Here is a 14,058-nt window from a genome sequence, read left to right on the forward strand (position 1 = left end):
TCAACCATGGAAAGAAAATATCTTTGACCTGTGTACGATATTCTAACAACTACGCCCCGACAACCACTTCCTGTTAGTTTTGTTGTAAATTGTAGCTTCCGTGATTTTTGCCAGCATCAGCTGCAAGACACCATAATGAAATTATTTGCGATTATCACATGTGTTAGCTTCTTCTTTGATAAATCTTTAAGTTCAGCAGACTGTAGAGACGACATCGACTCGAAGCGTTTCGACTGCTACCCAGAAAATGGCGCCTCTCAAGAGAAATGCGAAATTCGCGGCTGTTGTTGGAAAGTTGCTACAAACAAAAGACATGAAGTCACTGTTCCGCTTAATGTTCCATACTGTTTTTATCCAAAGAACTTTGGATACAGGATAGTGAATGAACAAGAAACGGCAACAGGAATATTGCTTGATCTTCAAATGCAACAACCAGGACCATATGGTGCTGATGTTGAGAATCTTAGAGTTAATGTTGATTTTGAAACGGAAAACCGTGTACATGTGAAGGTAAGTATAAAATTCATCATTGGTGATTCAGACAATGTTACGTTTCATCAATCATATTAAGTGCCACTTTGTCTATGGTTAAATTGATAATTTGATATATGAAATATTAAGTTATTAACTTAATTATTGTTAAAAAGAAGCCAAATATATTCGATCATTGCGTGATATTGATACATTGTGTTAACAAAGACATTAAATGAATTGGGGCTAAATGATTTCCAACTATACTAGTAATTTTAAATAATCCCAGGATTATGAAATTCCACTATTTGCTACAAATTGTTATGGATTTGGTCATGTTCCCTCTGAAATTTACTAAATGGAATGAGTAAATGTGACGAATTATGACAAAATAATCCCACTAATCAGATTGAGTTTGTAGTACAAACTTGAATACTGCTTTAATGTTTAGTTTCACTTTGTTTTGTTTCAATATGTCATTTCATCCCTGCAATTGTCAACATAGCAGTGAATATTATCAAATTCTGCTTAAAATTTTGGAAGTCTGCTCCCCCCCCCCTTTGTATGGTGTTTTCCTGTTGAAAACGGCCTTATAGTGTTGCTGATAAAAGTTATCAAGAATATTTCATGCTTGTTGTGAAATAGTCGAACAGACATATTATTAATTTATGTCATTATGAAATAAGCTGTAGAGTGTAGAGCTATAGGAAGAATGTTGCAGAAGTGAATCAAATTGCTTTTTATTTGTAATTCACTGTACATGAGTAAATAGGTTTCTTAGAGTTATATGTAGATGTTAATTTATGATTAGAGTTATATGTAGGTGTTAGTTTAAGATTATTTATGGACTTGTTGACTGTAAGGTTTGAGGTTAATTATGGCAAGAGATTTTAATAAGCTTGGCTTATATACGTGGTTTGCAGAGCTTTTAGTTCTATACAAATCATAAAAAAGGAATCAGCTTCAGTTCACCTCTGAAGAATACCCTTCCTCTGAGCCTATATGTCTTCACCCAAATTAGGCCCTTAGAAGTGCTCTGTGATTGATCTTTTTAATTGTTGATGATTTTTTTGAATATTTCATTTGATCATTTCTACATACTTAAGTCACGAAGCATATGCAGCACAATTACAAGAATAAAAATAGTATTCTGAGTACATAAAGTTATTAAAATTTTTTGTACCACATTTTTCCATTGAACAAACTCATACGTATGTTTCTATGGTTATAAAAAGAAAGATAAACATTGGTACCATTCACTTTTCTTAAAGATTTACGATCCCAACGAAAAGCGTTATGAAGTTCCCATTGAAACCCCAAAGGTGGCAAAGAAAAGCTCAAAGCAAAATTATTTGATCAGTTTCACCAAATATCCATTTGGTTTTTCTGTCACTAGAAAATCAACTGGACGTGTTTTATTCAATTCTACAGCAGGAGCGATGATTTTTGAAGACCAGTTTCTACAAATTTCTAGTTTCCTACCATCAACGAATATTTACGGTTTGGGGGAGCATGTCGACAGTTTTAGACTAAATGTAACTTGGCAGAAATTGGTAATGTTTGCTCGTGATGGTGGGGGTACTCCATTTGGAGGAATCAATCTTTATGGAACTCATCCATTCTATGTGAATATAGAACCAGATGGAAATGCCAATGGCGTATTTTTACTTAACAGCAATGCAATGGAAGTTATCTTGCAGCCAACACCTGCCATTACATATCGTACAATAGGTGGTATTTTGGACTTTTACATATTTCTTGGTCCGGAACCTGATTTAGTTGTTCAGCAATACACGGAAGTCATAGGTCGACCATTTATGCCACCGTACTGGTCCCTAGGTTTTCATCTCTGTCGATGGGGTTATATGACGTCAAATAGAACTCAGGCCATTGTAAATAAGATGCGTCAATATGGAATTCCTCAAGATGTGCAGTGGAATGACATTGAGTATGCTAATCATCGCTTTGATTTTACTGTTAATCCAAAAACTTTTGGAGGTCTTCCAGAACTTGTCGACGATCTTCACAAACACAATCAGCATTATATTCCTATCACAGACCCTGGAATTCCAAATTCAGATCCAAATTATGCTCCATATGTAGATGGTCTTAAAATCGGGGCTTTTGTGTTGAAGCCCGACAAAGATGAACCTTTAGTGGGCAAGGTATGGCCTGGCAATACTGTCTTCCCTGATTTCTTTAACCCTGACACAATAGGGTATTGGCAAGATCAATTACAAAAATTTCATCGTAAGGTTAGTTTTGATGGTCTTTGGATTGATATGAACGAACCGTCAAACTTTGTGGACGGTTCTACAACTGGTTGTGAAGATTCAAAATATGAAAGTCCACCTTACGTACCTGGAATCATGGGAGGTTTTCTGACTTCTAAGACAATATGTATGGGAGCTAGACATTCTAATGGTATTCATTATAATCTTCACAGTTTATATGGACATTCTGAGCTAATTGCCACCTCTAGAGCTATTCAAAATATCTTGAGGAAAAGAACTTTGGTGATTTCACGATCTACTTACCCCAGCAGTGGAAAATATGGAGGTCATTGGTTGGGAGATAATAAAAGTCTGTGGCCTGATATGGGTTATTCTATATCTGGCATTCTAGACTTCAATTTGTTTGGAATTCCAATGGTTGGAGCAGATATATGTGGATTCAACGGAAATACTCAGGTAGAGTTGTGTAAACGATGGTTAGAACTTGGCGCGTTTTATCCTTTTTCAAGGAATCACAACACGAAAGGAACGATTGCTCAAGATCCGGTTTCACTTGGTGATGATGTTGCAGCAATAGCTCGAAAGACATTTTTAATTCGATATAGTCTCTTACCATATCTTTATACACTGTTTTATAAAGCTCACGTTTTTGGAAGTACTGTTGCCCGTTCTCTTGTATTTGAATTTCCGAAAGATCCAAATACTTATTCTATTCAAGCTCAATTTCTCTGGGGATCAGCATTATTGATCTCTCCTGTCCTCACTGAAGGTTCTACGCAAGTGGAAGCATACTTCCTGCAGATGTGTGGTATGATTTCTATACTGGGGAGACAGTATCTAAAACAGGACAGTATATCACTTTAGATGCTCCTATTGATAAGATCAATTTACACATAAGAGGTGGCTTTATACTTCCTATGCAGGAACCATCAACGACAACAGCAGAAAGCCGTCGAAATAATTTTTATATCATTGCCGCTTTAAGTTCAAGTGGATCTGCAATTGGTGATTTATACCTTGATGATGGTGAAAGTCTCGATCCAAAGGAAACTTTAATGGTACAATTCTCCGTGCAGTCACATGTTCTGACGTCATCTCCATCTTTTGCTGGCTACACTCCTTCAGCTAAAGTGGCCAATATAACAGTTCTTGGTGTTAATTCTTCAAATTTAAGTCAAGTGTTGGTAAATGGAGATCGTACTCCTTTTCAATTTGACAACTCGTCTAAAATTCTTCGTCTTCCATTATTGAGTCTCAGTCTTGTTAAAAAGTTCTTGATTTCTTGGCACTAAAATGAAAAAGGTTTTATTGAAAGAATGTTGCCAGTAGTGAACAACAGGTTTATATTGATCAGATAAAGACTTCGATAGGGGTGAGGTGGGAGTGAATATCCAAATGTGTGAAATGGATAATTTTTGTAAGAGATAGTGTATATACTAATTTAGTGATTGGATGAAATGTATTCTTGGCGAATGCTAAACAGCAGTCATTGTTAAGTTATTTAACTTGATCGTATGAAATGCGTATTGTATGTTTTTAGCTTCAAACAAAAAATACAAAGCTTTTTTTACATATAGCTTTCAGTTTCTCAAGTATTCTCCATAATTTGACTAGAGATTTGTGTCTCTCGTCGGATAAGCTGACAATTTGAAAAGAAAAAATATGTAAATTTTGATGATGCAAGATATCTTGAGAAGATATAAAGACTAGCGACAAACAGGTACATACTTACTGCCTACCTTGGTTTCCAAACATTGAAAGCACCGCGGGAAAACGCTAATCGTTTTTGCTACTATAAATGGCCTTTTTAATTAGATTGATCAACATATCTAAAGGATTTCGACAGATATAGAAAAATTTAACTGACAAACGAAAAACTACAAAAATTTTAACCGTCTAGGGACTTATGAATACCCCCATCTATACACCTTCTATCTAAATTTATTTTAATGTCATGACGTCAGGTGAATATCAGACATGTCCTCTTGTGTACACGAGTGTTCTCTTATCACCCTGGGTGGCCATGTTGGCAAGTCAAAAGTTTTGAAAGCTGCTGAAAGCACGAATAAATATGGGAAGAAGAAGATCGAAACGAAAGGCTCCAACTAAAAAGAAAAATGATCCGTTGGAAAGTCAGTTTAATTGTCCGTTTTGTAATCATGAAAAATCCTGTGATGTAAAGATGTAAGTGTTAAAAGACAACATATGCGTTGATCATCATATAGATTGGCGTCAGTTTACAGTTTTCAAAATAACTTTTAATGTGAAAATTGGATGCTGTTTTGACCTTTATACTGAGTAAGATTTTAATGCGAGCTTCAATAAAGCTAGGAACAACTAATGTTCGTTTTTTTTTAATGTCGTAGGTTGAATATTATGCTTGAAACCATGAACATTTTGAACAATTTTAAGTACGTCATGGGCCATCAAATTTTGTCTCTACATTGTCTGAGACACAGAATTGTCAATTCAGGAATGTCAATGGAGTTGTAACAATGTACTCAATTAAGATTTTAGTTGAAGATTTTCAGACCAGATGTTAAAATTCTTCACTTGTATGCAATTGTATTATGTATATGCAATTATACAAGACTGGAAAATTGGATAAACTGCACATCCCAACATTCAAAATTTGTGCACATATGTAAGAGACTAGTTGTTTAAATACTATGCACTCAAGATTAAGAAAGATCATGTTTTTACTACTTTCATCATTAGTTACATACTTGTATCTATTACCAAAAATATTGTCTTTTGCATTTTTCCACTATGATAAAATTTTGTATTTAGGGATCGCCCTAGAAACACAGCTCGTATAGCCTGTCGAGTTTGTCTGGAGGATTTTCAGACATCTATTACATGTATCCTTGCTATTTTTGATGATAAAATATTTGTTCAACTTCATTCTCAACATCAGAATTAATCATCATTTTGCAGCATTAATTTCTTGTGTTGACATTTTGAAGTCGAGTTTCTTTAATCAAAGTGATCAGATCTTTCAGAACCAGTGGATGTTTACAGTGATTGGATTGATGCTTGTGAGTCAGCCAACCAATAAAAACAATGAGTGATATTTGAAGTGGAAGCCTGTAGAATATTTGAGCCAAATCTATTGGAACTGGCCCAAGCAAGAATGGTTGCTGTCTTATTTTGCATTCAATAAGGGTTTTGGCAAAGGTTACAAATGGCCATGTCAAATTGAGACCTTCAAAACTGAAAACTAGAAGAACTTCAAAAACGTTTGAAAAACTGACAATGACTTGTAATTTATGTGATTGAATATGTGCTGTTTTGGTCGTTAATGTAACAATGTATTTTGAATAACTACGTAGCTTTTTTAATTGTTACCATACTTTTTGTGCCATAAAAAAATGCAAACAGCATGTCTACAATTTGTTTGATTATCATTATATAAAGATATTCCTACAGTAGTTGATGATAATCATTGAATAAACCCAAAGCCCCACACTAAGCATGGTAATATAATATTAATCAAATGTAAAGCCAAGATGCACAGTGTGGTTCTTAAGTAAATGACAAATTGTAAAATATTGAAACATTTTTGCTTCGACTGTAATTCGAACAGATATTTTTGACAAATAAACGATGACATCCTGGAAAGAAATAAATGGAAGAATACAAAGTTGGAGTGCGTCGTTGTCATAGCGATTGTCTCATGTTTATAGAAAATATGGCGAGCACAGGACGACAAGAACGTGAAATGTTACGCAAAGCGAAGCGCGCTTATGAACACACATCAGATCCAATTGAAAAGTTAAGACTTGCTTGCTTATCTCGAGGCTCATCCGGAATTAAGGGACTCGGAAGGTAGCTTTATTAGTGTAAATTTAAAGAAAAACGGCACCCTTATCTTTGGAATACAAGATGTAATAATTAATTAGTTCTTTTAAAATTTTTAGGGTATTCAAAATAATGGACGACGATGGAAACAGAACTTTAGACTTTAACGAATTTAAGAAAGGATTGAGGGATTATGGCCTTTATCTTGAGCCAAAGGTTAAGCATTGAATACAATTTAACAAGCCTTTAAACAGTTTTAGTTATAAAGGGAATAGAATAAAATTTGTAGATGTTGAAGACACTCAGGCCAGGTAACGTTATACTTTGTGAATAACAAAACATTGCATTCTCTTTCAGGAAGTAAGAAATGTGTTTAATGCGTTCGACAGAGATGGAAATGGAAACTTAGATTTTGATGAATTTCTTGTCACTTTAAGGGTTTGTTGTTTGTTTTCGTTTATACAACGTATTTTTCTTTTATTGTGGCTAAAACGTCACACAAAAATAAAACAGCCAAACCATTCCATTTGCATTTTCTTTTTAATAAAGAGGAATAGTTGTTAATTAATTTTATAATTTAAATGTTTGATAACTGTAATGAAATCTTTACGAAGTTTTAGAAAAGTACATAGTAGAGTATGGATGGTAACATATATACAATAAATAACGTAATAGATATGGAGATAAGGGACGAGAACTTGCCTTTCTTATTGTTTGTTAAAAAAGTAAGAACTTATGTTTTTAATGATCTCAATGTATAGTTATTTCTTGCCATCACTCTGTTTCTTTGTTGTTGATTTGTTTTTGCTCATCACCATAAACCAATACTTCTTACCTCTTGTTTGTTTTTCTGGTTTATAGCCCCCAATGAGCAACACACGGAAAAGAGTAATCAATCAAGCTTTCAAAAAATTAGACAAAACAGGAGATGGAATCATCACTGTTGATGATTTACGTGGGTCGGTAATATTTTTATGAACTTATAGGCAGTTATTTGAAGTATATAAAGGTGATAAAAATTACTTTATTTACTTTCTTGTTCAACTGTAGTGTGTACAATGTAAAACATCATCCTAAATACATAAATGGAGAGTGGACTGAAGAGCAATGTTTCAGAACATTTCTTGACAGTTTTGATACACCTGATGATAAAGATGGAAAAGTAAGTTTTATAGCCAAGTGAAAATATGTGATACAAGATCACCTTATGAAATGCAAGCTTAGTCAGCAGCAGCATAGTCAACCTGACTTTTACTGTTGAAGTCATGATGGTGGTAGCGAATAAATTAGACTATTTAGGTAATATAATTCTAGTTTGATATAAGTTCACCATTCTGTTACATGTGCTCACCGACTGACTCGACTCAATATATAATAGCATGTAAAAATTAACATAGGAATGTTCACGTGTCTATAAGGAAATATCAATTTACAATGTTTAACTTAACACCCCCACTTAAACATTAGTTTCTTTAGCTACAAATAAATGTATTACATTGGTAAACAAAGCATAATCTAAAATTATTTACAAGATCTGTTACCAAAACAGTAGACATAAAAGTTTTAATTTTGTGCAGATATTGGTTTAGTGAACATATCTGATATATTATCACTTGACATAACATATTTTACATTTATTAGACCCTTTTGTATTTCTTGCCTAATAAAATGATAGCGAATATCAATATGTTTGGACCGTTGATGTTGCACAGGGTTTTTGGCTAGAGCTATCGCACCTTGATTGTCACAAAACAAACTAACAGGATTTGAGGATTCTATTGGAAAGTCTTTTAAAAGTTGCAAGAGAAATTTCGCCTCTTGAATAGCAGAACTTAATGACATGTATTCTGCCTCACATGTGGATAAAGCAACAGTAGGCTGTTTTCTACTTTTCCATGAAATCAAGGGACCAGTTTTATTTAGTTGGAAACCATATCCCGTTATACTTCGTCTATCCTCTGAGGAACCCCAATCAGCATCACAATAACCCATTAGAGACAGAGGCTGTTGAGATTTTCTGAAGACAAGCCCTTTTTCTGACGTACCTTTTAAGTAACGTAAAACATGCTTTGCAGTGTTCATGTCAGATGCTGTAGGAGCAGACAGATGCTGAGACAGCTTAGTCACACTATAGCATAAATCAGGTCTAGTTGATGTCATTACATACACTAAACTTCCTACTATTTCTCTGTAGAGCTTGTTATTTACTAGTGGTGATTCTTCAGATTTCATTTTATTAGAACTCATCTCACATGGTGAAGATCTAGGTTTACAATTTTGCATGTTAAACTTAGCTAGAATCTTCTCGATATACTTTGATTGACTCATTATTATCTCATTTTTCTCACAGGTAAATTCTATACCTAGAAACCAAGAGAGGACTTGTCTTTCATTTTAAAACGACTACTAAGTTTCTGCTTTACCTCTGCTAAGCACTCTGCACTACTTGATGCTATTATTATGTCATCTACCCAAATGATTAGAATTGTCACTGAAGTATCAGTTACCTTGACATATACACAATTATCAGACTCAGATCGACTAAAACCTTCACTTTTAGGTAAGAGTCCAGTAAATTGTTCCAATTACGACCACTCTGTTTTAATCCATAGAGATTTCTTAAGTTTAAGCACAAGATTTTCTCCATTATTTCCCTTTTAACAAAACCGTCAGGTTGTTCAACATAAATATCACAATCTATGGGGCATTAAGGAATGCAGTTGTAACGTCCATTTGGTGTACAGTTAGATTATATTGTACAGCTAATTGCATTAATATCCTTACTGATGTCATTCTGGCGTTGGTGAGAAAGTTTCATGATAATCAACATGTGGGATTTGGGAATACCCTTTGCTACGTAACGAGCTTTAAATCTTTCTTCCCCATTTGGAGCAGTTTTTATGGCATACACCCATTTTCCCCCCACAGAATTCTTATTCTCTGGCAAAATTGCTGGTTCAAATGTCTCATTTTCTTTTAAAGCTTTGATTTCCTCTTCCATGGCCTGTTGCCATTTCTTAGAGTCATTAGAAGCCATTGCTTCTTCATAAGACTTAGGAGCATCTACAGCTCTATAGCAGTAGTCAATAGTGAAATTTACATTGTTTTCCTCAATCTCACTTCCATCAACATATTGCTCTAAATATCTAGGTTTTGTATGCTCACGTCTTGGATATCTATTTACGTGTGGTTGTTCAGTGGATGTGTTTAGCTCATTTTCGTTTACTTCAACTGGAGGATTTTCATTAACTATATTGTATTCAGTTGTGCTTGCAGGCATACTCACAAGTACTGGTTCATCAATCATTACTTCAGTCTTTGGTGCATCACTTTCAACATTAAATTTGTCGGAAAATCTTACATTTCGCAGCTTAATAGCTTGAGTGCTTGGAAAATAAATGAGATAGGCTGGACTTCCTTATCATAGCCTACAAATACACCTTGTTCCGCTTTTGCATCTAACTTTTTCTTTTCTTGTTTGTATGCATAGCAAATAGTGCCAAAAATATGCATGTTTTGAATATTTGGCTTGTGTCTAGTAAAGGCTTCAAACGGAGTTTTCTTAATCCTATGATTGAAACAACGGTTCCTTATGTACGCCGGTCATAACAGCATAAACCCAAAATGTTTTTTGTAATTTGGATTGTAAAAGCATGCATCTGGCCATGTCAAACAGTGACCTCCAATTTCGTTCTACAGTCCCATTTTGATGGGGTGAATAGGGGGCTGATTTTTCATGTTTAATACTATGTTTGACCAAAAGATTCTGAAATTCTTGTGAAGTGAATTCTGTTCCGTTGTCGCTCCTAATGCGTTTTACCTTGCCATATGGAGTAATATCAGCTAAAAATTTTTCAGTTGCCTTAATAGTGTCAGACTTATTCACTAGAAAATATATCATAGTTAGTCCCGAATAATCATCTACAAAAGCTAGTGCATATCGATAATCATTTCTGGCTACAGGATCTATTGGACCTGCTAAATCACAATGGACTAGTTCTAGAATTGCATTTGCACGCCTATCCGGTTTTCTACTTCTGCTCTGAGTCATTTTTCCTTCTACACAAGTTTTACAGTCAAATTCTTCCTTCTTGTCTATTTTCATGCCATCAACCACATTTTCTAAAGCAATAATATCATTTAGGTTGCAGTGCCCTAAGATGTCATGCCATTCCTTTAAAGATTTTGTTTTGCCATTTTGCTTAGCCATGCTAGATGAGATTACACTATTCAAATAATATAACTTTCCTTTTCTCTCAATTGGAAATTCTTTCCCATTTGGGCTAACTAATTTAGCACAATCTGGCGAGAAAGTAACAGTGGCACCTTTACTAACTGCAGCATGTACAGAGAATGTCTTGTTTATAGGATGGGACATACAAAGCATCCTTAAGAAGAGCCTTATGCATTACACCATCGTTATCACTAATTTCAATCTCCGCATCGCCCCTTCTTTGTGCAACTTTATTTGACCTTTTTCCATCTGCTAACTCAATGAAATGCCTTTCAGGAATGAAATTTGTGTCGAACCTAATAAATTTGCTCATGTCATGAACTATGTGTGTAGTTGCCCCACAGTCTACAAGTACATGGTTAACATAGTCAGCGCTCGTTATATCCACGTTGACATTGAATGCATATGAATGACCTTCATGGATGTCATTGTTACTAACATAATTATCTCTTACTGATTTAGTAGCATCGTTCTTATTCCTCGTTTTCTTCTTGTTCTTGCGACATTTTTCTGTGTTGTGGGAGCTGTTCTTGCACAAATCACACCAACGATTATTTGACTGACATTCTGATATTTTATGTCCTGGTTTTCCGCATCCGTAACAAACGATTTTTCCTTTGCCGTGTCTGTTGCTCGTGGGTTTACCGAGAACTTCCATCACACTGTCCTCCTTTTGGTTATTTTCATCTGAGAGCTTCAGTGTTTCTTCGAAACCTCTCAGCGCGACTTTGAATTCGCTAAACGTTTGTTCCTTGTCTTTCTGTGTCACAACCGTCGAGAACGTTGTATATTTTTCAGAAGGCAATCCTTTGATAATCATGGCAATCAGCAAGCTATCGCTTATCGTTTCACCAGCAGATTTGAGAGACGTTGATGCCGTTTCTGCTCGCAGCATATAATCCGTAACTGTTTCATCACTTGACTTCTTTAGCGAGGTTAATTCTGTATATAACGTTATCACACGTGGTTTGCCTTTCGAAAGATAGTGCTCGCGTAAGATGGCCAAAGCTTTCCTTCCATCGTTAGCGGCGTCACGAATGATGAGAGATAAACTTCTATCGTCTAATAGTTGTATCAGTTCAGCATAGGCATCGGCATTTTCACAGCGTCTTCTTCTCTTTGTGTTGGTCCAGCGTCGGCAGGCAATGATGACAGGATTGTTTTACTCAGCTTCTTGAGTCTTAAATACCCAAGGAATTTTATTTCCCATGACTCATACTTTCTCTCGTCACCATCGAAAATTAGGCGGCTGTTGCTGGGCCCATAACCTGTTGAAGTCATGATGGTGGTAGCGAATAAATTAGACTATTTAGGTAATATAATTCTAGTTTGATATAAGTTCACCATTCTGTTACATGTGCTCGACCCGACTGACTCGACTCAATATATAATAGCATGCAGTAAAAATTAACATAGGAATGTTCACGTGTCTATAAGGAAATATCAATTTACAATGTTTAACTTAACATTTACTGTTGTTGTACAATCTTATTAAATGAAAATGAAAAAGTGTAATGCTTCAAAATTGACATAGCTAGACTACATTTTATGTCATCCATTGCAAATCAAATTACTTTTATATTCATCTGATGAAATTTGTTGTAACCAATCATTGTGCTTCTGAGTTTGCAATATGATTGGATGATGTGTGGTTTATAAATTACCGAATCATTATGATCCTGTGTTTGCAATTGGTGAAATTGAAATTTAATATTTGGCTGCAAACTTGACAACCCTGTGCTAGAAATAATGTAAAATTAGTGCAATCTTGTGCATGGAACATTTCATTCTCCAACAACTAAATAATTGGAAAAAGTCTCAACCCATTTCTGAAAAAGAGCAGAGTTTGAATTTGGATTGAAACTAATTGAACTGATCTAGCTCTCGGCCTCTAAGAAAACAACAAATTTCATTACAATTATTGATGTACGAAAATATTATCGTTCTTATGGCAACAACCTGGCGACTGACGTGTAGGAGTTCTCTAAATAATGCTCATTTTACATAAATTTTTCCAGATAACTTTAGATGAATTCTTCAATTATTACAGTGGAGTGAGTGCTTCAATCGATAACGACGCGTATTTTGATCTTATGATGAGAAATGCGTATAAACTAAAATAGAAAGATTGTTTAAATCAATGGGTGCTATGGATTGATTGCTTACCTACATACACCCATATGTACGTGACGTAGATATGAATTCCGAAATCTGTGACGGTTGCACGAGGCCATGGTGGAACTTGGTAAAAAAATAGAACAAAACACTTATTGAAAGGCAGTTTCAATACTGTGAAGTAAATGCAATCATATTTTTAATATGTTTGTACTGAAAACATTATTCAGTGGATAGAACTCCCTGATTTAAATAGAACTTATTACTGGTGGGCTCGTGGTAAAATGGCAGGCTGTAGATGCAGCCCCTCACTATAGTAATATTCTTCGGACGAATGGGCTGCATACAGGCATTAGCGCTAACATGTAAAGTTTGTTTCCAAGTAATCAACAGCGAAATGCCTTATCCAAATTCAATGTAGATAGTATATAATAATTAGAAGTTAACGCAAAGGTTTCCTGAATGAATACATTCACTGCACCGTGGCCTTGCATGGTATCCTCAAGTCCTCATCGTGTAAAAAATTGTCAGAATTTTTCTCTTCCACTGCTATCAAGACAAAATTAGTCTACGTTTACATTACTCCCGATCGGTCTGAAAACGGCGCAAAAAGTAACAGAACCGGGTTGGGTTTATACTGCACTGGAGGGAATGATGAACTAGGATGCTCGATTTTGGATTTTTGTTAAATTAAAAAAAATAATTGCCATTTGACTAATGTAAATATTCAAATTCATAATGATTCAACAATTCTCACAATAAATATCTTGGTTACAAAATCCAACTGTAATCAGTCGGCAGCCAGCTCGCCAGTTTTGATTCTGCTATGTATTTCAGAACATTTATGATTATTCTTCGTTGGAAATATATTTTGTTTTTGCAGCGAGCATTGCAGAACAAGATTTGCAGGCTGGCCTTGATGGTGAGTGAGGTTAGCACTAGTACAGCTAACTTACTGTGACCTTGCAAGCTTGCTCATTTAGATTTAGTCGTGCTCTGCAATTTTTTCTTTGTTCACTCACTGTGATTCTGTGGAAACAACTGATTTCTTAAAAACAAACCATAATCATGTTCTGAAATTCAGTCCAAACCAATGACAAAAACTTAGGAAAATAGGAATTTAAAACATAGGAACTTTAAAACATTGACATTCGATTTCTTGATGAAATGTCATTAATATTGATCAGTCGTTAGGTTATAAAA

The 14,058-nt window shown here is 35.0% G+C and overlaps 3 protein-coding genes across 3 annotated transcripts; all 3 read left to right on the forward strand.

Annotated features, from left to right (window-relative positions):
- The first annotated feature begins 135 nt into the window (after positions 1-135).
- LOC124455773 (lysosomal alpha-glucosidase-like) lies at positions 136-3,997 on the forward strand. The gene is made up of 3 exons (XM_047006427.1): positions 136-510; positions 1,743-3,513; positions 3,570-3,997. Exons 1-3 carry the CDS (start codon positions 136-138, stop codon positions 3,995-3,997), a joined length of 2,574 nt encoding a protein of 857 aa, XP_046862383.1.
- LOC124440273 (transcription elongation factor 1 homolog) lies at positions 3,997-6,088 on the forward strand. The gene is made up of 3 exons (XM_046990633.1): positions 3,997-4,889; positions 5,496-5,566; positions 5,699-6,088. Exons 1-3 carry the CDS (start codon positions 4,777-4,779, stop codon positions 5,761-5,763), a joined length of 249 nt encoding a protein of 82 aa, XP_046846589.1. The 5' UTR covers positions 3,997-4,776; the 3' UTR covers positions 5,764-6,088.
- A 241-nt stretch (positions 6,089-6,329) lies between these two features.
- Positions 6,330-13,634, forward strand: LOC124440257 (calcyphosin-like protein). The gene is made up of 6 exons (XM_046990595.1): positions 6,330-6,533; positions 6,626-6,722; positions 6,864-6,944; positions 7,368-7,465; positions 7,557-7,668; positions 12,759-13,634. The coding sequence occupies exons 1-6, from the start codon at positions 6,334-6,336 to the stop codon at positions 12,861-12,863; spliced, it is 693 nt and encodes a 230-aa protein (XP_046846551.1). The 5' UTR covers positions 6,330-6,333; the 3' UTR covers positions 12,864-13,634.
- Positions 13,635-14,058: the final 424 nt, after the last annotated feature.

This window comes from Xenia sp. Carnegie-2017, unplaced genomic scaffold (assembly GCF_021976095.1).
Source record: "Xenia sp. Carnegie-2017 unplaced genomic scaffold, XeniaSp_v1 HiC_scaffold_1, whole genome shotgun sequence".
In the NCBI taxonomy this organism is placed as follows: domain Eukaryota; kingdom Metazoa; phylum Cnidaria; class Anthozoa; order Malacalcyonacea; family Xeniidae; genus Xenia; species Xenia sp. Carnegie-2017.